Source organism: Apodemus sylvaticus, chromosome 5 (assembly GCF_947179515.1).
Source record: "Apodemus sylvaticus chromosome 5, mApoSyl1.1, whole genome shotgun sequence".
Taxonomy (NCBI): Eukaryota; Metazoa; Chordata; class Mammalia; order Rodentia; family Muridae; genus Apodemus; species Apodemus sylvaticus.
Window position 1 is genome coordinate 83,606,909 of NC_067476.1, and position 24,211 is coordinate 83,631,119.

At 47.4% G+C, this 24,211-nt stretch overlaps 1 protein-coding gene across 6 annotated transcripts in view; it reads right to left on the reverse strand.

The window, feature by feature from the left end:
* The window catches only part of Prr5l (proline rich 5 like), a 90,007-nt gene that overhangs the window by 55,415 nt on the left and 10,381 nt on the right, over window positions 1-24,211 (reverse strand). For 4 of the 6 annotated variants that reach the window (XM_052183078.1, XM_052183076.1, XM_052183080.1 and 1 more), the window contains exons 2-3: window positions 13,202-13,482; window positions 11,942-12,022 (exon numbers count right to left, since the gene is read on the reverse strand). In XM_052183078.1, the coding sequence (XP_052039038.1) occupies window positions 11,942-12,022; window positions 13,202-13,365 (245 nt within the window). In that variant the 5' untranslated portion in view covers window positions 13,366-13,482. Of the gene's footprint in view, window positions 1-11,941; window positions 12,023-13,201; window positions 13,483-15,062; window positions 15,211-16,948; window positions 17,064-24,211 lie in introns of all 6 variants that reach the window. The other 2 variants (XM_052183079.1, XM_052183077.1) reach the window with 1 other exon arrangement.

The window sequence follows — 24,211 nt, forward strand, 5'->3', positions numbered from 1 at the left end:
TAGGCCTGCAATGGGCCCAGGGCGGGGTAGGGGTGGGGAATCCAGCTTAGTTCTGAGTGAGTGGCAGGAATATGGAGGGGTTTCTACAAGAGACTTAGGCATGGTTCTGTATGATGAAGGCCCCCCACACACACACACACAGACACACACAGCGATTCTTAATGAAGGAGACAATCCTTGCTTGTCCTAACTGCTTTGTTCACGGCGGGTGAGGATGTATAGGACTTACTCGGGGTGGACCAGAGATTAAATTTTCTTTGCAGGAAGGGATACCTAGGAAGGGAGGCTCATGGGCTAAACACTCGGGTCCTATCTAGACACTTCATTAGCACAGAGAACTCTCTTAAGTTCTATGCAGTGTGACCAGTTGTCATCATCCTTAGTGTTGTGGTCACATGCTCCAGGACAGAAGCCTGCTCAGGAGCTAGTTTAAACTCCTGCCATTCTCAAGTATGAGTTTTATTGGGGTTCTGGACTTAGCAGTTCTTTTGTCTGGTGGCACGGTCCACTGCTCACAACTGAGGATGGTGTGAAACCCAAGAAAGGGTTGTGGGAATAAGTTCCAAGCCAGGGTGTAATATCAGGAAGCAGGCAGGCTTCGGGGTGACAGAATCCTAAAGTTCTGAGAACCTGCATTTCCACCCCTCCCTGGGCTGGGTAACCTGAGAACCACTGATCCAAGGGGACTCCAAGGAGGTGAGGAAAGGGAGCGGGGCCAAGGGATGGGAGCAGAGCTGGCTGGTCAGCCTGTGGGTAGACCACAGTGGAGTCGGGTTCCACAGCAGCCTGTACACTGTCTATTCTGCTTGTCCTTGTCTATCTAGGGAAGGACGGCTCTTTAAAAAAAAAGTTTTATTCACATGGCAGCCGAACTGAGAGTTAGGAGGTCTCCCATATTTCTACCTCGGTCTGTGGCCGTCGTGACAGTAAAGACATTTGAAAGAGACATTTGTATCACTCCCATAACCTATCATACTGCCGAGACAATAGTCCTTAAGAAACTGGAATTTCCCCAGGAATCCCATGTTCAAATGAGGAAAATGCAGAGGCCAGGTTCCAGTCAGAGGGGACACTTGTCTTCCAGAAAAAGATTTCATGTAATTTGCCAACTTGTCAGAGTGCCTTATAGTACAGTCTGGATCTGAGACAACAGGGGCCATGATGATCAGGACCACCTCTTGACCAGGACTGCTTAGTTACGCATACTTCTTGTCTTTATTTAAGCCTAAATTCTTATGCCAGGGTCACAAAGATGGACCACTAGACCCTTTTGCTCTCCTTTCAGTATCACTATATTGAATTAATATATTATTTCCTGTATTTCACCATTGCTTGTTTTTAAATTACCTATTGAGGATATGTAGTGGAGTCTAGCTTCTTAGAGCAGTCAGAGTCACACTCTGACCCTGACTCAGATAACACTGCCATCTCCAGTGGAATCTAGTAGATGCTGCCCCTCTTATGGGCATACTCTGAGCCCCTTCCCTGCTGAAATGGAAAAGAGAAACTGGCAAAGAGAATAGAAAGCCCACTAATTAATTGTTTGATTTATAATAATTTATGTGTTATGTGTTATGTTATGTGTTAAATACCATTCTAGGTGCAAGAAGGAGAGGAGACAGAACCCAGGCAAAGGCCTTCTCCTCCCTGACCACTCTCTCTTTCAAAGGCTGAGATTTCTCAGGAATTAAACTGGGGATCTGAGCTGAAGACTAGGAGTAGACCAAAAAAACCACAAAAAACAAAACAAACAAACAAACAAAAACAAGTGGCATGTACTTGTAACCCCAGAGCTAGGGAAATGGGAACAGGGAGGAATCTGGGACTTTCTCGCCAGATCTGGTAAGGCCAAGTCACTGAGACTCAAAAAACAAGATGGATGGCTCCTAAGGAATGACATCCAAGGTTGTCCACTGGTCCACATGCATGCATGTGCCTGCATACATATAAACACAAACACACACACACACACATACATATACACACAGACATATATACAGAGACACACAGACACACAGACATTTACACATACACTCATACACAGGATACACATATACTCAAACACATGATATACATACAAGCCATACTACACATACACACACAGGAACACACACAAATACACACACCATACACAAAGGACACACCAAAACACACCACTCGCATACAGAGAAACATACACACAAAAGCATATATACCCACAGACACACATACAGAAACATACACAACACACACACACACACACACACACAGCATCCTACACATACAATCAAGGCATCAGAGATTCTGGTCTAAATCAAAGCAAAGGTAATTCTCCTCCTATCCTCACTATCTGGGTTACCATTTTTATCTAGTTCGTGGGTAAAGCATAGAACGAAGAGACAAGTAGGCAGAAGCTGGCTGGATTCATGAGATGGTAGCCAGCAATCCCCACGTTGCAAAAGGGCTAAACCTCTGGATTGCTAGTACCTAGACCCAGGTTCCTATGTAGCTCAGAAGCCTAGAATTCTGCCAACCTACCTTCTATTTTTTCCCAGTTTTGCCTCAGATTTCTTCCCTGACAACAGAAATGCAATTACTTGCTGGAACAAATTAAAATAATAAGGAATAAGCACAAACCGTACCTAAGTCAGTGTCTCATTTTCTATTTACTGTTCACGTGTGTCAGGCCCTGATATGTGCAGCATTTGTATTTCTGTGGTTTAGCCTGAGCAGTATCTGCAGAGGAGCAGAAACAGCCCCGCTTCTAACCAAGATGACCTTAGAGACCACAGCTCATTAAGTCTGGAAGCAGCTGCCTGGGTCTGAATACTGATGGCCAATTCCCTGACACTGACAGTGAGCAGAAGGCAACAAACGCATGTGACCTTCCTACTCCCAGTCCTCAGAGAATCTGTAGGTAGTGAGACACCCACAGGACAGGATGACTGCAAGAGGCAGTCGAGTTGGTCTTCTTTTGTAACCATCTGACTTGTGGTAAGGCTTGGCAAGCGTTGGTCATGAGGATTCTACCAGGTCTGGCTGATTCTGAAGCCTACAGCTCTAGGACTCCATCCTTCTCCTCCTTGACTCCTGCCCAGGACAGCAGACAGGCCTTGCCTAACCTCAGATTTAGGCCCTGGGGAACATATGAAAGGCATAGCAATGTTAGGCCCCCGAACATTGTTAAGCCCTCAAAGAGTTAAAGGGTAGAGAGCACAAGGGGGAAGGGCTGCTGAGGCTGGAGACTGGTGTGAAAGGGCATGTGATCCAGGCCACACCCACATGATCAGTTTCACATTCCCAGGCCCCTGGCTCCGTTGACAACAGAATTCTGCCCACAGCCCCTCCACCAGCAGCTGGGTTAGAAGGAAGTCGGGGAGCCCAACGCAATGGGAAGGAAATGTTTACGTGGGGCATGTGAGCCCAGTGAAAGCAGAAATAGCATCAAGTTCAGTGAGAAGGCAGGAGCTACAACAGGGAAAAAGAGGGAACAAGGTACTGGGTCAATACTGTGTCCCACCCTGACACCTGCCCACTGACCAGCTGAGCGGCTGTCCCAGTTCACTGGACTTCCTATGATGACCATAGTCCAGTGTTTCTCAACCCCATGGGTCGAGACCCCTTTGAGGATCACATATCAGATAATCCTGCATAGCAGATATTTGCATTCTAGTTCAGAACACTAGCAAAATTAAAGTTATGAAGTAGCAACAAAACCACTTTATGGTTAAGGGTCATAAGGTTAAGGGTTGCCACCACATGAGGAACTGTATTAAAGGGTCTCAATAATAGGAAGGTTGAGAATGACTGACCTAGACCCTGGATCTCCTCCTCATATCATGCTTCCAACAGTCTCCGTTCTTGTTGGCCTAAAAGTAAAGCAGGCAGCTCCAAAGTCGGGGTCCAGCCAGCACAGGCACAGGTCAGAAGGGACTGTCAGAAGCTACCTGTCTCATCAACCACTATCACTCCTGCATATAGGGGTGATGAGTTGAGGGCGGAGGAGCAGGACAGCCAGGTCCTTCTGTTTGTCAGCTTGTCTTAACTGCCTTCCCAGGTTAACATTAGAGAGGCGCAGACCACTTTGGGTAGGTGCCACCACTCAGCTAGGATGGGTCAAGAGAGCAATACTAGTTGCTAAATAGTTGGCTACCCCAAGTTCTCCCTAGGCTCTTTTGTGGGTCCTGCCTCAACTGCTTCAAAGTCCAGGAACAGCAAAGCCCTCCAGGCAGGCTTCAAGCCAGATGTTATAACTGTACTCAGCCAATCTGACTGTTCTTCCTCTGAAGATCCCACCTAGCGACCACAACAAGACCTGTTTGGAGGCAACAGCCTTTAAGTCATAGCATACAAAAGCTTATCTTTCAAAGTCCTTTGGCCTATTCCACTGGGATGCACTGGAGTCAGTGTTTCTGGATGGGGTACATCACTACCAGTTCCGCACTCCAATGAGTATCAGTGGGAGCACTGAGGAAAAGGTAGACACTCAATAATGGGCACAAGCTAAGTTCCTAATTTTGAGGTACGTGCTGCATGGAATGGCTTGCACACACTCCAGTGCTCCAACAGCCTCCCAGGTCGGAATCCTTCACATTGCCTTCCCCTGCCCATAGGAGACTATTGCACAGAGAACTCAAGCGGAGGTAGTATACTATGTCTACAAAGGATGGGAGGGAGGGAATATGTCTGTTGGGAAAAGGGGCTGAGGATTCCTTTAAAACCAGCAGGCAAGACTCTAGACCCACGACTGGCCTAAGCCTGGGCTGTGGATCTTACATTGGCAGACTGGAACTTTCCAGACAGTCTAGAAACCTTAAATTTTAGAAAAAGAGTGTATATTTCTAACAATATCTGGACCAACAAACACACAGGCCAGCCACACTGAACTCCAGTTGTCACTTCTTGTTAAGGACCTTCCGGTCCTCAAGTTTCTCAACTGCAGCTCAAGGTATGAGATCAGGCAGAACCAGATGAGCTCAAAGGACAGTCCTCAGGGGCCTGGCCTGGTGGTATACTTATCATTAATCAAGTCATAAAGAACTTGAGAGGCAGAGCCAGGAGGATCTCTGATAGTCTAAGGCCAGCCTAGTCTACAGTGTGAGTAACAAGTTAGCTGGGGCTACACAATGAGACACATCTCAAAAAGAAAGAGGAGGAAAGAAAAGAAAGAAAACAGAAGGGAAATGGAGGGCGAGGGGAGGGAAGGGGAGGGGAGGAAAGGGAAGAAAATCTTGTTTCCATCCAAACTAGGGTTTTCTTTTTAAAGATATCATCCCATCAACTACACTTAACTTCAAGATCTGTTAGTGTGGCCATACCCTTGAGCATGAGGCCAGCACTACAGGACTCTAGTGTCTTCTGACAACATAGCAGGCTGGGTTTAAAGTCCCAACACTTTTTGCAGAGACGGCCCCAGTGAGCTAGTCTACCTCTGCGAACCTGTACTTTCACCCGCATACAACAGGGAGACAGCATCCAGCTTCCTTCCGGGCATGACACACCTACAAGGGTGAGCCCACACACAGCCTCAGAAGGCGCATTCTGCTCAACAGGTACTTGCTACGGTCACTGCCTCGAGGAATCATGCCTCGCACTGGCGTTGGTGCCATTAACCACCCTTCGGTGGGACTTGGGCTCCCCGTCTTTTCAGCCCCCTGCTTTTCCCAGCGGTGATTCCCACTACAGTCAGCAAGCTCAGACGGATGGGAACCTCTAAGGTGGATTGCTCTCTGGGAGGTGCGCACTGGAGTCCTCAGAGAGAAGTCTCAGTTCAGACTGGCCAGACAGATCAACAGTCACCCGAGCCTCTCCTCCTTAAACGTCTCCGGGGCTCCCTTTACGCAATACTTTCCTCCCCACGAACAGAGGTGGTGTGGCGGGGAGTGAGGATATACATCTGCTGCTTCGGGCCAGCTGCGGATAAATCGTCTCCAGCTTCCAAAAGCCTTACCTCTGAATGCTAATTATTGGAGAGAAAAAGTCCTCCCTAGTAGCTGAGGATATAGGGTAAGAAACAGACAGACAAGCCGGCGGTGGTGGCGCATGCCTTTAATCCCAGCACTTGGGAGGCAGAGGCAGGTGGATTTCTGAGTTTGAGGCCAGCCTAGTCTACAGAGTGAGTTCCAGGACAGCCAGGACTACACAGAGAAACCCTGTATCCAAAAAACAAACAAACAAACAAAGAAAAAAAACAAAAAAAAAAAGAAAAAAGAAACAGACAGTTACATCCTCACTGCCCAGTGTACTTGACTGCCAACTGCTCACCCTTCAGATTTCAGTTTAGGGATCAATTGATGTGCCCAGTCCAATGATGTGCCCATTTGCCACCACCCACAGAAAACATGAGACAATGGCTCCCTGCTCAGCTCTTCTCCAATACAAGTTCAGATCCACCTGTCCTAATGGCTGCCCAGGAACATGTCGAGGACCAAGCAGAGCCTTCCAGAAACAGCACCAATAGCCCCTCTGTCTGTGCACCCCAACACAGGTTCTCACGAGAACCAGCAAATGGTAATCTTTATTTTCTCACCGTTCCACCTCTTGCTGACCACAAAAGAGTATAGTTTCCTAAGGAAGAATGCGACCCACATCAGGGCTTGGCCACGCCTGCCAGGGGTAAAGCTGGAGTATTAAAACACCATATCCAAGCTCCAGAGAATTCAGACAGGAAGGTGTGCAGGTTGAGCCAGCAGTGGGAACAGTGAGGACTGGCAATCTGGCAAGAATAATTCAATTCAGAAAGGTTGTCACCTCCTTGCCTTTTGGGATATAAAGTCATGTTCTGCTTCCTAAGGTAGTTGCAAATAGAAAACGTTCTGATTTATGGTTTTCATATTGACAAAACAGGTGCCTTGGCTTTCATTTGGAGGGAAACTGGCCACTCTGTTTTGGATCGACTTACTGCTAAGGTCTGGAAATACTTGTCTCTAAATCCAATATTATGTTTTAGAACTGTGCCACACTTGGAGCAATGTTCTTCCCTGTACAACTTCAAAGGCTCTCTGTAAAGGCAGTGTTTTCAATGACACGTCTTAAAAGAAAAGACCAACATTTGCAGTGCCTGAATTATAAGATCCAGTTACACAAGCGTGCCTGTTTTCTGGCCATCCTGCACACTGGCTCCTACTTTCAAGCATTCGTTTATCCCAGGTGCACCCTGACTACATTGCTAGAAAGAGAGCCCTGAGGCCTGTCAGCAAGGTGCCACTGCACACACATGAGGACTTGAGTTCAGATCCCAAGACCCAAGAAAGAGCTGAGCATGGCTTGGGTCTTTAACACCAGCATTGCAATCAGCAGTTTCCTAGAACTCACTGGTACCCAGCTTAGTCAAATAGATATGTCCTGGGTTCAGTGTCCCTTCCCATAAAAACAAGGTGAAAATCCTAACATGTATGTATCTGTGTCTGTGTGTGTTTATCTGTGTTTCTGTGTCTATATGTAATAGACCACATGCATGGAGGTACCCAAGGAGACCAGGAATAAATAAAATTAATAAGATGGAAAACAGCCAAGGAAGACACTTGATTTCAACCTGTGCCCATGCCTCAAGTGTACACACAGATACAGACAGACAGACAGACACACACACACACACACACACATGGGGGGGGGGACGGGGAAGACAGGAAGGCAGAGGGGGAAAAGGAAGGGAGCCAAGCCTGGCTGGGATCAGAGACCCAGAGGAGAGAGAGGATTAAGGACTTGGTGACTTGAGAGATCATCAAAAAGTTTTTTAGTGCTCGGCTGAATAGAATGGAGAACCAAGAGAGTCATTTCCTCTTAGACTTGGTCTCCACAGAAAGAAGAAATAGTTGGCTGTCCTTGTAAGAACTCAGCCTCACCCAAAGTTCCGTTCCAAGCACACTCTTTGAGCAACCCATCCAGCTCTCAAGTTCAAAGTGAGGTTACTTCATATCCAAAACACTAGGGAGATCGTCATGCTGGTTCTGTCTCCAGGACAATCCATCACTCAGAGACTGTCATGCTGGTTCTGTCCCCAGGACAATCCATCACTTAGTCCGTGAGCTCGCTCACAGCATTTAATCCCCATCATTCCTAAGCACTCATCAGAACTGCATAGAGAAAGCCTAACACCCAATGAACATTTCTTTTGTATCAGACTTTGAGCTAAGGACACTTCAGCAAGATTACAACTGTGAGGTTGGTACTATTATCACATTTAATGAAAGGAAAACTAGGCAAAAAAAATTAAGCAACTTCCTCAAGCTCATAAGGCATAACTAGTCTGGATTCCCCAGGCTCTGGATCCCTGGTGTCTGGCTCTCTTATATTGAAGCATTCTATTGAGCCTAGTAGAGCTGATAGAATTAACTGAAGAGTGAGCCTGGGGACAAACAATTCACCCTTCCCTCCTAACACATCCTCTTTGCAACCTTCCTGTGCTGTCCACTTTCTACACTCCACCTTGGTGAAAGTACCGATCTATCCTGCAAACAGAACTTAGGAGAAGAAAAAGAAAAATCAAAGGCTGCGATGGTGAGAGCGTGGGGAGAGCGGCACATCCACTTCAGTGCTGAGGTCACTGGGCAGCTGTGCGTGTCTACATATACTTGCCGATGTGGAAGCATGATGGCTTGCTTGCTTCATGTAACTTGGGATGCCCAGGTGTGGTCTTTTGAATGAAAATGAACTCCATAGGTTTGTATGTTTGAATGCTTGGTCCCCCAGTTAGTGGAACTATTTGGAAGGATTAGGAGGTGTGGCCTTGTTGGGGGGCATATAACTGGGGGTGGGCTTTGAAGTTTCAAAAGTCCACTCCAGCCAGTGTCTCTCCACCTGTTACTTGTGAACTGGGATGCAAAGCTCTCGGCTACTGCTCCCGTGCCATGCCTGTCTGCTTCCCATCATGATGCTCATGGACTAACCTGAATTAAATCTTTATAAGTACTGCCTTGATCATGGTGTCTGTTCACAGCAACAGAACAGTAACTAAGGCACCAGGTCACACATCTGCCTGGGACACGCTTCACATTCCCAGATGTGCTCTGTGCCACTGTGTTAGAGAATCCTGCCTCCACTCCAGCCACTTGGTTAAAAGGAGCCAAAAAGCAAAATTACCAGAGGCAAACATAGGCCAAGTTCTGCTTTTTAAAAGCTACAGCTTACTCTAGTCTCAAATCACACCTAGGCTGCTGTGTCAACCCCCAACCACTATAGTTACCAACAGGTTAAAGACAGAGAATCTTCAGTGGTAACCCTAAACTGTACAGAATACCTGCAGGGGTGCTATTTCTCAGGGTTGGGGTGAGAGGGTGTGTACAATCAGAACACAGTAAGTGATGGACTCACCAAGGAGCATGGGGCTGTAGGGACAAAAAGCAGGAAAAAACCAAGAACATTTGTCCAACTATCCTCCCAATAAAAGACTTCTCCCAGATACCACAACATGGTGCAGACTGAGGTATGCACCACCCCCTAATTCCTATGTCTAAGCCCTGCCCCTCAGCATGATGGTATGATAAGGCCTTCAAGAGATGCTGAGCTCTAGATGGCTTTTTTAAGTCCTCTAGGTAGATTGGTGTCCTCCTAAGAGATCCCAGAAAGCTGGTTTTCTATCTTTGAACATACAAAAAGAGGTCATGTGAGCCCATAGTGAGGTGATGACCCCAAGCTAGCCATCACCAGAAACCGAGCTGGTCAACACCTTGAACGTCTTGGCTCTGGAACATAAAAAAATACATTTCTGTTGTTAGCACCACTCTGTCTGTGGTGCTTATTACAGCAACCCAAGCAGACTAGTATGGATTTTCAGATGCAGATGTTCCGACATGAGTTCAAATCCGGATCCACCTGTAAAGTTGTGCAACCCTGGGCAGGTCATGGGTTTTCTCTCATGCATGGTTTTCTTATTTGTAAATTACACAATGAAGAGACAGACATATGCGTACACAGTGGGTGCCCTAAGTTGTCTAGGACACAACATGTTGTCATAACAGAAATGTCATTCCATATGGCCCTTCTTTAGTGTGGCTTCTTGGTCAGACTTGGAACCTGAGTGTTTTGTTTGGTCTGCACCAAAACTTGGAGAAATTTACATTTTTTTAAAACCAACATTTGAAAGTCAGATACACCAATAAAAAAACAGATAATTTAAAGAAGTTTTTAAATGTCAAAGAGCTGGAATTGTGGCTCATGCCTTAAATTCCAGTACTCAAGATGCAGAGGCAGGAAGATCTCTCTCTGTGGGTTAGATGCCAGCTTGGTCTACAGAGTTCCAGGAAAGCTAGGGCTATACAGTGAGAGTCTACAATAATTTTTAAAAGAAACAAATCTAAGAAGTTTTTAAAAAAATCTTAACTACAGGAGCATCACTACCTGCTCGAGCCAGCCTCCCGGTTCAGAGGACCCCTTGGCCTGCAGTGGCTTATTGCTTCCCTGGGCTGCAGGGCTGGTGACATCAGGGTTGGCTCCTACCTTTCCCAGCTGCCCACTAAGATCTTTGAAGTACAATGCCAGGATCTGTCTCCTGAGGTGAGAAACAATTAGGGCATTCCTGATTCACAGGGACTTATTTATTTATACTTCTACTGGGGGCTGAGGAGCCTCAGGAAAAGGCCAGGAACTCAGTGCTTGGAATGAGTGGAGCTCTTTCTTGCTAGTTTGTGGCTGCTGACCCGGCTTTGTCCCTGACACATACCTTCTTGGGACCTCACTTTCCTTCCCTGTAAAATGAGGCTTTGGGCTAGATGGTCTCTTTTGTCTCTTTCCACATTTATGTAATTGTGACGTGAAATTCAAGTGCATAGGAGAAATGTAACACAGCTGTTTGCTTATCTGCTGTACAGGTTTTAATGAAAACAGAGCTCTTAAACACCCAGCTGACCTTAACACAGACCTTAATTCAACATAAACAAGACCTGAACAATGGCCTTGTTTGTTGATCTGCCCACTGCAAGGCTGGTCTTTAGCCTAGATATTCTGTATTTAACAAACCCAGTGAGGAATTAAAAGGCTAGCTAATTCAACCTCCTAACCCCAGCTGAGCCTGGGGCTGTCATTTCACCAAGACACAAATCCAGCTGTATTACTGCCCCTCCTCCCGCACCCTCTGTATTTAGGTTTCTTTCAGTTCCTTGCTTACTGCAAGCATAGAACCTGTGCATTGGCTGATTCTGCCACCTGAAGCCTCCTTCCCCCAACAAATCCCTGTTGACCCTCAGATCATAGCACAAGCATCACCTCTGCTGTCCCTTGACTTCTTGGCAAAACCAAGTCACATTACCACAGTTTATCATATCAGCTATGTCGTGATTGGTTGACTGATAAGCATCTTCCCATGTGACTCTACATTTCATGAGAGTGAGCTGGGGATGTGGCTCAGTTGACAGAATGCTTGCCCACTATGCAAGAGGCCCTGTGCTTCATCCCCAGCATCTTACAAACCAAGGATGGGATCTGACATTTGTAATCCCAGCACTCCAGAGACGGAGACAGGAGGATCAGGAATTCAAGACCATTCTCAGTCACTCAGTAAGTTCAAGGTCATCGTAGGCTTGTCTCAAAATAAATATACAAACAAACAACAACAACCCAGGAATGCAAGGTTCGCATGTGTCTGATCCAGCACTTGGCTATCAAGGAGATACTCTAAAATTTGTTACTAAGTCTTTTTATTACTAGCAATAAGTCTCAAGTAATCTGGCTCATATTGCCTAATATAATGCTTAATGTTTAGACAAAGCTCAATCAACGTTTATAGAACTTGTACCAGCCCTGTCTATCAACCTGTACCCCCAAGCGCAAGCACATTATATACATGGGCATAGGCAACGTATCCAAATGAGAAGTCTAGATGGTGAAGGCCTCAGAGCACACGATCAACAAGAGCAATTTAACAGCAAACAGGAGCACCAAGGACCAAGCAGGGCTGTGGGGATGGGAGGTGTGAGGACCCTAAGCTCCCGAATGGGAAAACAGCAGTGGCTTCGCCAGCCAATACCTGACGCTTTCATTCAGCGCATACAGCTCGTTGCTCTGCAAGCCGCCCCCTTTGAAAACGTTGATCACGGCCGTCTGCACACTGCAGAGAGACAGAAACACATCCCAGTTAGGCGATCGGACTCCGGGGAGCAAATTTTCAAACAGCCCACAGGGAAGGTCACAGAAGGGCTGGGAAGCCTAGGCCATCCACACAGCTATCTTCTCTCCCTCTCCTTCATGTCCCATAAGTACAAAGTACTGAGGAGGGTGAGGCAAAAGAATTCAAAGGTAATTCTAGGCCTCTCGGAGGCCACCCAGGGCTGCTTCTTCCCCGTGCTCACACGGAGGGAGGCAATGGATCAGCTCTCTAACTGCCATCCCTAGGCTCTGCAAGCATCCAAAAAGCATTCATTGCCCTCAGGAGCTGACCCTGCCTGGCTTCTTACAACTGGGAAGCCACCATCTCAGATGGAACCCATAACTGCTTTTCTAATAGAAATTTCCATGATCCCACTTTGCCCCTTTATTTCACCCCAGAGAGGGGTGTACCCCAGCATAGGGTTTCATCTTTTAAAGGGCCACAGTCAGGGCTCAACTCCACATTCTGAAGGATTGAAGCCAGAACCATCAGCAGAAGAGCTTGTTATAATCTTGTCTGTGCTGAGGAATTTTACAAAGGACAATGATCCCCAGAATTCAGCCTTCCTGAGCAGCATCTGCTGAGTGTGCCCAATGGCCAGTCACTGAAAAGGCGCCCAGAAAGTTCAGAAATGCTTTCATTTACCCAGAGGCCAGCACAGATTTGAAAACCAATAGCAGTGCTGATTTGCTGATCTGCTCCTGCCTTGTTTCATAAACTCGGCTGGACAGCTTCCAAAGCTACATCTCCTCCCCCATGCACCAGTGGCTCAGGTGAATGAGACTGTGGCATATGCCACTCATTGAGTTCTTCACAGAAACACACCTAAGCTTCCTAAGGGGAAACTGGTGATCTTCGGTCACTTGAAAGACTCCACACCCTTAGGTACTCACCCAGTACAGGGTGTTCAGGGGTCTAACTGTAAATTCTAACCCAGTGATCCCAGGCTGGTAAAACTGACTCTGAGAGAACTCACAATGAGCTACTTTCTCGGTATGAAAACAGGGGTACTTGTCCCATTCATCATCAGTACCACGATCAGATGTCATGAACCACACTCTCAGAGGTGGCAGATGCTCAGCCCACCCCCAGATCACCCCCAAACCCCTCCCTGGTGGTGTTGGTCCCACAAGCCCTTACCTGTTCCAGGCAGAGTTGGAACTTAGCTGCAGAGCCTGCCGGGCAGCCTGAAAGCGGGGCAGCTCGCTGAGCACAGGGGAGCTCATAAACCGTGGTCGAGGTCGGCGGAAGGAGCCCATCTTGTGGAACTCAATGGGCAGGAGGGGAGCAAGGCCGCGGGTCATAGGGCCAGGTGAAGACTGAGCTGTGTCTTGAGGACCAGAAGCTTCTGGCTACCCTCAGGAAAGGCTTCTCTCAACGCTGCTGCTGGGTTGTCTTAAAACCCTACTCTGAGGCAACACCTGAAATGAGAGACAACCTTTATTGAGAACCTGACTGACAACATGTAACTGAAGGATGCTGGCTAGACTCTAGCTAAAGGATCCTAAAAATCAATGAAGAGAGACACAGCAAGAGCCTCCATTGCAACTTAGGCTCCCACCTGTCTGTGTGTGTGTGTGTGTGTGTGTGTGTGTGTGTGTGTGTGTGTGTTGGGCATGGAAACCAGGGCTTAGTGTATGGTGGGCCAGCCCTCTATGGCTGAGCCACACACCAAGCCCTAACAGTGAGCTAGCCTTTGCCAATACCTCAAAAAGAAGGCAAACACTCCTTTTCCATGGCAATAAAGACCTTCCACCCTTTGTCCCACCAGCCATGTCAAGGAGCTCCCTCTCCCCAGAAGCATTTCACCATCTCTTTCCTACTACCTGCTATGTGTTCATTCAGGACACAATTGCTGTTCAACAAAGATTAACATAGTAACGTGTCAAACAACTCAAATTCTCTCTGGCCCAGACCCTGCCTTCCAGGGACTCATACTCTACGGAGAAAGATGACTGCATTCCAGAACTATTCAATAAGCACTTCTGGAGCCTATATGCTCCAAGCACTGAGGTGCTGGGAGGTGGTAAGATGAAGGCCACAGGACTGTCACATGTCCCATTTATCTGTCCCATGACCCTGCCCCAGGCTTCAGGGCTTACGTATTCCCTTTCCCTGGTTTCTGAGCTAAGTTTTGCTCTCTTTTACCAAATTATCTTCTTTTTGCTCTACACATTTCTAAATCTGATTCTGCAAGGTTGGGTCCAATGATTGGGCTGATGAGAAGGACTAGGCACAGACTGATAATCTCAGCTACTCAGAAGGCTAACACAGGAGAAATCTGAAATCAAAGGCATCCCTAAGACACACATCACTGGGAGTTCAAGGTCAATCTGGAAACCGACGCCCCCAGGGTTTCTCTGTGTAGCCCTGGCTGTCCTGGAACTCACTCTGTAGACCAGGCTGGCCTCAAACTCAGAAATCCGCCTGCCTCTGCCTCCCAAGTGCTGGGATTAAAGGTGTGCACCACAACCACCCGGCTCAATCTGGAAAACTTAAGTAGACCCCCAACTCAAAAGAAGAAGTAAAAAATTATAAAAGTGTCCACAGTATAACTCAGGAGGTCAAGGTGTCTGCCACCAAGCATGACAACTGAGAGTTCAATCCGTATGATAGATAAAGAAAAACCAACTTCCAAAGTAGTCCTCTGACTTCCACAAGTGCACAACTGTGCACACACACACACACACACACATTAAATAAATAAACTTTTGTTTTAAGTGAAAAGAGTGCAGGGGATGTAACTCAGTAGGAGAGCATATAGTAAGCATGTATGCCTGCCTTAAGTGCTTCAGGTCCAATGTCCAGTTCCAGACACATGCGCGCACACACACACACACACAATCTCATTCCTTGGTGGCAAATCACGAGGTGCTTTATAGCTTCTGGTGGATGCCGATGGCTTGGCAATTAACTTTGGTTCTGGGTTTCAAGAATTAACTCAGCTCCTTCCAAGTTCAGACACACACTGTATAATGTTCTCTGGTCCTAGTGTACCAACCTCACGGGACCGGGGCAGGATGAAATGAGATCGGCTGGCATGCTTAGCAGAGCTCCTGGGCCTCAGCGACAGCTAGCTCCATCCCATGCTCTTCTTGCCCGCCACACATTTGGACCAACCATTGCAACCCTCTCAGCAGACAGAAGTACTGCAAGAAACAGGAAACAGTCGAAGGCGCTTTCCCTGGAAATGATTTGGTGGATTTGTCTGAGAGACTGGTCATTTGTTTTTGTTTTTCTGAAATTCTGGCCAAGATAACTCAGATAAATCAGACAAGAGACGAATGAGGAAAGAAAAGGAAGATTCCAGCCTTGAGAGTCATTCCTATGTCATTTTCTTAACTAGTCTTCCCGGGAACCCTGTGCGCTGAGCAAATCTACAGTTACCAGAATTGACCAATAAGTGTTGCAGAAGCCTGTTATGTTCCGGAGAAGGTTAAAAGAGGTTTCCGAACCTGGAAAGAGATCTGTGCATGCCCATGATGAGGGAAAGGCAAAATAAAACCATGCTTTGCTCAGAATCACGACCCTGGCTGGAGGAGGTTTCACTTGTCAGGAAAGGTCTCTCTGTTTAGACAGGATGCATCCATGGGCCCAGCTTTGAAAGGCCTGTGAAGTGCAGCTCACTGTGTAATTACCGGATATTAACTCACTTTGTGAGGACCGTAACCGGAGGCAATGAAGCTACCACCCACTCAAGGGCTCTAGCTCAGGGAAGCAGAAAACTTCAGAAGCCACATTGTCAGGGTGCCATGCATGCCTGACTTCTCTTAGGGACTGAGATTCCAGAGGATAAAAGAGGCTTCTGCCCCTCCATGCCTCAGCTACAGTTCCAAGGTCCCCCATCTCAAGCCATCTGAGCATCCCACACACACCCAAGGCAGCCCTGGTCACTTGGGAAAGCAGCACAGCCTGCTCTCTTATAAACAAGGGTTCTTTTTAGCCCAAAGGACAGGTGATTAAAGTGCCCACACCCAAGGTCAAGGATCACACACAGCAAGGAGCTCCATCTGACTCGTTTTTTTCAGCCCCCAAACTCTTCCCTTCCCAAATGATGATGGGATGAAGAGAGTATGTGGTCCATACCATCACTGCTTGTCACAGAGTCAAGCAACCGCATGGAGAGCGTAGAAGGACACTGTGGGACCTGCTGACAAGGGCCTGAAGAAAAGTTGGCTGGCACACCCTGCATACACCTGCCACTGCGCTGGCCCTTGTCCTGACCCAGAAATGACAGGTCAGAAATGACAGGTCAGAAATGACAGGACAGACTGAGAGTGCCGCCATTTAGAACTGACAAATATGGAGCAAATGAGCGAAAAGACTTATCCAAAGTCTCCGGCATAGGACCAAGCACAAACTAGAACATCCATTTCCCGGTGTCAGACCTGAGACATTCTGCAGCTCCAGGGAGGCCACGAGAATCACTCACCACTGAACACTCCAGCCTTAGCTCACTGTTCAAGACCAAGGTAGAGTTAACCATGGACACACAGGCAGCTGCCCGATAGGATGCCGGGCGCCGTCACCATGATAACTTATTCTGCCCTCTCAAAACACCATCTAAGATAGAGAAGTTAGGTAACCAACCTGAGGGCACACAGACAGCTATAGACAAGTCACTAGCATGTGACAAAGTCAGCCATCCTTTCACCCCCATGCCGCTTTCCTACAGAAAGGAGTGAGACAGGGCCCTAGGATCAAAGCTCCTGAGTTTGAAATGTCAGCCGCCGGCCTTCATATGAAAATCTAATCTGCATGCCCCTGAAATAAGTAAACTACCAAAATCAACTCCATGGTCATACATGACTGGGACAGGAGGGACAGAGAAAGAGAAAGGAAACCACAAGGAAATGCAGGCTGAGCCAGTCCGACAGCCCACCTTACCCACTGTCTGAACGTAGATAAGGTTCTGACCACTGAGGCTTGATATCTCTCCCCAGGAAAGGGTGCGCCGACAGCGGATCCTTCGATGAGTGAAGCACTCACTGGAAAGGATGGCCTGGAACACAGCACGACCAAGGTCTCAGCACAAAGGAGATCTATTTCAGTGACAAAGGACTGCCTCTGGATAGAGAGGAGACAGATTGGCTCCTAGACAAATGGCATTTTATAAAGGGAAGGGGGAACCCTGTGTTAAGACAAGCCGGTTTGTTTAGATCCTGCATGTTAATTAGGGCAGCCAAAAGGGGGCTTTTGACTTCTGGACTTCAATACTTTGGTAGCTGGGTCTTGGTGGTCAGCCTCAGGAGGAGGAAGTGTCCAGATAAGGGCATGGACTCGGTGGTTAGCTTTAGGTATATAATCTAATGGTTTAGCACGGTAAAGGGAATGGGAACAGAGGTAAAAGGCAAAACCTGCTGAAGCCATGTTTGCCATGCTCGGCCTGCCAGAGCCCTTACCCACGCACAACAGTACCTGACAAGTGGTGAGTGAGGCACGGTGCTGACCAAATCAATGAAAGAACATTGCTTGGCACCCTTTCTAGACTGTTCAGCCCACAGATCAGTGGGAGGACGGCAGTGCTTCCCTCGGTTGCTAGAGGAGTTCCTCAGCTGCTGCAATGCATTGCCCACAGCCAGGACCCTGACACTGTCACAGAATTGGACTCGTCTCTTCAGGCCTTTGGTAACAAACAGCTTTAGATACTGAGGCATGACCAAATTCATACATCCCCTGCTTCTAAATCTCACCCAACCCTGGGATGGGGATGCAGCTTGGCCAGAAGAGTACCCTCTTAGCCTGCACTAGCACTGTATAAGTCAGTGCAGTCATGCCTGTCTGAAATGCATGCGGTCCAGAGCTGGAGACAGGAGGCTCAGTAGAGCACAGGGAATTCAAGGACAGCCTGGGCTAGAGGAGTCTCTTTTCTATAAACAAGTAAATGCATATATGTACAAATAATCATATCATATCCAACCATAGGAAGCAGACAGAGCACGAGGTCCACTTTTAATGAAGAAACTGAGGCAGAGTGACTCAACCTTAACAAGACCTGAGCCAGGACTGGACGCCTTTCATAATCCAGAGCTGCGCAAGAAAGGCTCTGCTTTTAAGCCTGACTCCATAATGTAGCGGCCTAGGTGAATGGTTTAGGTTTTTTTCCTTACATATTTCAAAGTGTTCTTATGTAATTCACACTTGGAAAGCATGTATGCACACAAGCACACACATCAGTATGACAGGGAACCGCCAGCAGCCGGCGGTGAACAGCGTTGCCTCGGAAGGCCACGCTCACACCTTCTGGATCACGGGGTATTTGCATCCATACGATGATAAATAAAACATTCAGAGTTTCCAACCCTGCAAGGCCTGCAGTACGGAGGCAAGTTCCTGAAAGCTGAGAGAACTATGCATAGTGATGCTACCCATGATGTTGTCCAGAGCCACATGGCCATTCAACACTTAATATGTGGTTTATGCAACTGAGGGATGATTTTTCAGTTTATTTAACTTTGTGTCTGTATGAACATGGCTGCGTGTGTACAGCTGTAGGAATGTGCGCCAGCTGTGGATGATCAATCTGTAGACATTCATTCTCTGCATGAATCCATCCACTGTGAAAAAAAAAATCCTTCCTCCTGTCTACTCAGCAAAAACTGGTAGAGGTTCACCCAAGGTCTAACAGTTTCCCCACCACGGGCTTTTGGCCAGATTTACAGTATTAGACATGTGTGTGATCCTGTGGAGTAAACCTTAAATGCAAGCAGAAAGTAGTTTGTGACTCCTAAACATTCATGTCCTGGGTGTGGTAACCCATGGTCATGCCTTGCTGAGAGAGTCATCATTGTGCCTCCCAGGGGTCGTAGCTGCTGATGGCTTCCTCTCAGCAGTTTACATACCACCTCGGTTTTCATTCCACGAGACCAGCCCTTCGCTGGCCAGACTTGGTTCTTCCAGCGAGACCGGTTGGCCAGTAAGCCCCAGGATCTATCTGTCTTTGCCTTCCCAACACTGGAATTATGAGCACACACCAGCGCACTTGGCTTTTCTACTTGAGTTCTTAGGAACAAACTCAAGTCTTTACGCTTGTGAGGCAAGCACTTTATTGACAGACAATTCCCTAGCCCTCACTTCACTTTTAATAGCCATACTTTTTAAAACAAGGATGACTAATTTTTTCTTCCTCCTAGGACACTACAGTAGTCTCATTTCATTTTGCATTATCTGCTTTACTGTTAGAACAGCTGAACCAACCACTTAGGAAATTATTTAGCCACTCTACTATGAAAGGACATTTAGGAAGACTCCAGGATTCTGGAACTGCAAAGGATGAATTCATTTGTAGGTCTTGTAGCCTTGATGCATTTCTGATGGCTGGATCTGATGGTTATTAGCCAGCTTCACTCTGTGGCTCTAACAGCCACCCACACACCAGTTCAGAAATAGCACACAGGAAAAGGCTAAGGGAAGATGTGTCTGGCTCCAGAGGATAAACCACCACAAAACTATGTCACTCCGGGCTATGGATCACAGGAGCTGTCATTGTGGCTCCTCCTGTCACTCAGAGACAGGCGCAAAGAATGACTGAGGTGAGGATACCCTCTAAACAAAATCTCACACAACCCAGGAAGGCTTTACATACACTGTAGAGCTGAGGATGACCTTGAACTTATGAGCCACCTCCCAAGTGCTGGGGTTACAAGCATGTGCCACCGTGACAGGTTTACTTTTAGGTCTTAATCTCCAGAAGTCATAAGTATTCTTCATCCAGCAGAAGCTATGATGAAGTTAAGCTCTTAAGAGCAAGTGATTATCTAGGACTGGTGGGTTCAACATGCAGTCCATGCAGCCTCAACACTGGGGTGAGGAAGAGAAAGAAAGAGCTGAGAAGACAGACAGACAGCAGAAGATGGGAAGACAGAGGCAGAGACTGCAGTGACACTGCCACACCTCAAGGAATGCCACAAGTCTCTCAGAATCAGGAAGAGGAAAGAAACCAGCAGTCTCCCAGAGCTTCCAAAAGGAATATGGCCCCAAATACAAACTTGGTTCTGGACCTTAGCTCTCCAGAGCTATAGGTAAATAGATTTCTGTTGTTTTAAGCCACAAGGGTTGTGGTAACTTGTTACAGCAGACAGTAGAAATCTAATACTTCATGCATAGCCTTGGACTATCTGAATTACAGTGTCAACATGAACCAGAAATATCAAGGAGAGTTTCTTTGGTGAGATGTTGTGAAGACCAGAGAGATTGACTAGGAGGTGCATGACGTGGTTCTTATAACTGTCCAGGGAATGATCCAGGTAGGGAGGAGCTCAGGCTAAGAAACACAAAGGATCCAGTAGGACCCTTGGCAAAATGACTCAGGACAGGTATGAGGATTAGGTATGGATTAGGATTAGAAAGATATACAAGAAGTGTCTGGTAGGCGATGCCCATTGTTTATTTGTGTCACCTCCGCCACCACCTCTCTATTAACCTGCTCAATCTTATATAACAAAACACCCCAGCCCAGTAGGCTCACACCACACCAATGGACTTTCTTACAGCTCTAGAGGTTGGAACTCCAAGACCTAGGAGTTAGTGGTCTTGGTCTCTCCTGGGGTCTCTTGCTCTGGCTTGCAGATAAATGTCCCCTCTCTGAGTCTTCCCTCCAAGTTCTCATATCCTGAGACTCCATGTGCCTAAATGGCTTCTTTCATTGGATGCTAATAAATTGGGTTATGGTCCACTCAAACAGCCTTGTTTTAACTTAGTCACCCTCTTTATACACATTTGGAGGTACATAGGCTATAATTTCAACATGGGGACTTAGAAAGGAACACACCAGTCTATACCACCACCACCACCACCACCACCACCACCACCACCACCACCACCATCACCATCACAGAGAGCACAGGTCTAGTGTCTCTCTATGTTTCTGTTCTGAAGGGCCAAGTTACCTATATTGTCACTTAACAGTGCTTTAAATGGGTAGGTGTAAGTGCTGAATGGTCCACTTCAGTTCTCTGGACATCTGAGGTGCTGGGTCACAAAGCACTGTGAGGGTCACAGAGCCCCTGAGAGGCATCACTGCCCTGGCTTTCTGGGTGCCCCACATAGTTTCCCTGGCAAGCTCTTCACCCAAGGCCCATGATGGGATTCTTGGAAGACAATTTGTTGTCCCTCTTTGTTTCCACGGCTGGCAGGGCTGGGGTTTGGGGACAGGAAAAGGTCGTAGAGGGCACACAGAAGCAGAAACTAGGCATGGGGATGGGGAGGGATTCAAAGACAAGGGTGGGGATGAGGGTGGAGCTGGGGTTGAAGAATGAAAGCAGGGGTAGGGATGGAATGGAGATAGGGGTGGGGTGAGGACGGGACCTAAGCATCGGGATGGAGAGACGGAGCATGAAGCCCAGGGAGAGGGCAGGGCCAGGTGGCAGGGAGTGATATCGGACCGTGCCCACCACTACAAGGGCAAAAGAAGATGAGTGTACACATGAAATCCACTAAGGCTCCAGCCTGGCCTCTGAAAAAGGAAGCTGAATCGTGACACAACAGCTCAAAATAAAGAAGTGTGTAGCTGGTAATGACTGGAAGCTTCCAGGAAAAAGCCACTTAGAGTGTAAATAACAAAGTCAAAGACAGAGCCACCCAGTCTGATGTAACCTCCCGGAACGAGAGGAGAATCCAGTTCCCAGGAAGACCGAAGCAGCCCATTCCACATGCTCCCCGGAGCTCGGCAGCTCCTGCCTTGCATCCTGAACACGAGAGCCGGGGTCTCCCTGCACTGCAGGGACTCACCAGGACTCAGCCCCTCATTCACAGCCATGGTTACTCAGCTGACCCATCCTCTTACAGCAGCAGAGCTGCCTTTGTGAGGATGGTGGGAATGGCTGAGCTAGTGACTGGGGGCTGCCAGACAAGGGCGCTTGCCATGCCTACGCCCACATCCTCCTCTCAAAGACAGACGGAGAAGCAGTGCCCTGCAGACAGGATTCTGTCGATTTGATATAAGCTAGTGTCCTCTGTGGAATCACCCCCATCCGACTGACTGGTAGGAAAATCTGTAGAGCCTTTTCTTGATTGATGATTGATTGCAAGGGGCCATCCCACTGTGGGTAGCGCCACCCCTTCCTCAGCCAGATCGCCCTAGGTATATAAACAAACAAAAACAGCAATAGCGGTGGCGTGAGACTTAAGTGGGCAGCAATCCTCTGCGGTCCCCTTCAGTTCCTGCCTCCAGATTTCTGCCCTGACTTCCTTCATGACGGACTGTAAGCTCTAAGATGAAATAAACCCTTTCTTTCCTTCCTACGTTGCTTTTGGTCATGGCCTTTATCACAGCAACAGGTGGCCAACTAGGACACCTCTACTCACGTGTGCTCAGATTGGAACGTGTCACCTATTTCACACTGTGTAACAACCCAAAGCCTGGGAAAGCCCTTGCCCTGGTTCCTCCAGTGACCAAGAATCAGGTTCATTTACCATACCCAACACATAGAGAAGGCTGTGGGGTTACACAGAGACAAATCTATCTAAGGTCTCACACGTATGAGTGTGATGAGACAAGAATCCAACAAAGAAGGGTGCACAGCACGCACCATTCATGTCACCTTAAAGATTCTCCAGAGTTCTGAGATTTAACTCTAGACCACACTCTAATACTCTTGCCTCCGGCCACTGTGTGCCAAATAACTCTGGCCTGTGTTATTTTGCCACCACCATCCATTGCCTGCTCAGGCATTCCCACATGCTGGGCCCTCTGCATAAAATATCTCCCACCCTGTTCTCCAGGCTCAAACCTGTCATCTGTCCTTCCGTCAGGAAAGCCCTCTTCTCCCCCTCACCCCTTAATTCTCATCACCACTGAAGATCCTCCTCCTCACCACCTTTGTGGTCTTATCACAATCAGCCTTGTGAACACATGCAAAATTGTTACTTTTTTTAAAAGGCCCATGTTCTCAGGTACCCTGTGGTACCCCACCCTACTGCCTATGCTATGTAGTGATGGATGCTGTCCAGGGAGGTCTGGAAAGAAAGAAGGCTGACCACAGAGCTGTGTGTATATCATTCTGCCATTGCCATAAAACAGCCGGGAGGTCTGTTTTATATTTTGCTGTAGAGCATAAATGGGCTCTAGAACCTGGGCTAGAACCCTGGGCCAGACACCGATCATGCGGGTTCCCCCTCGAGTGAAGTCTGTTTTGTGCATGCCTTTCTGTGTTTTCTGAATTTGAAATGTGAATCCAGATTAATTATTCAAATAAACAAAGACATCAACAGTGGCTCCTACATCCCAGAAAAAAAAAAAAAAAAAAGACAAACCAGGAAGAAAGGACATCTTTCTTCTGATTTGTTCAAAGACAGTGCTCCGAAGGTGGCCAGGACCAGAACTCGGCTTTGATCAAGATGGCGCAGGACTAACAACTACAGTTGATTTATTTGTTCATGTGCTTGATCACTCCACTTTCCTCACAGGCAGTCCACACAGGGCTGCTGTGGGAGGAACCCCGGGGCCAGGAGTAAACCCTGATGGAAGGGGAAATGCAAGATGAAGTCATTTCTCCTACCCCACCCCCACACGGTTGTTGCTTTGTTTTTGCAACATGTATTACAAACTGACTCAACAGGACTCAGCAGGCTCTGGCCAGGACAGCGAGGAAGGGGTGACCAACTGTCTTAGTAAATACCCAGGTCAACGAAGGCAGTCACTGCACAACCCAACCAGCTTGACACTGGTATATTAGTCCAATTTTACCTGCCTTTCCCAAAAGAAGGTGCAGGATTCATGTGTGTGTGTGTGTGTGTGTGTGTGTGTGTGTTACACTAGCATGGCTATGTGGATGCACACACATGCACATGCAAGCAGAGGACAGAGGAAGAAATAAACTGCTGATGACTGCTTCGAGTCCTCCCCACCTTGTTCCTTTAACCCAGAATCTCACACTGAGCTGGAAGCTTGCCCTTCTGGCTAGCATGGCTGGCTACTAAGCACCTGGGACCTGCCTGTCTCTTTTGTACAATGTCTGAGTTAAAGACATTGGTAGGCAAAGGTCCTGCTTTTTAATATAACTGCTGAAGATTTGAACTTGGGCCTTCATGATCCAAGACCCCAGACCTCAGATTTTCTTTTCTTTATTTTCTTTTTGTTTGTTTAGTTTGTTGGTTTTGGTTTTTGGTTTTTGTTCTTTTTCTTTTACTTTTTTAAATTATTTTATTTTA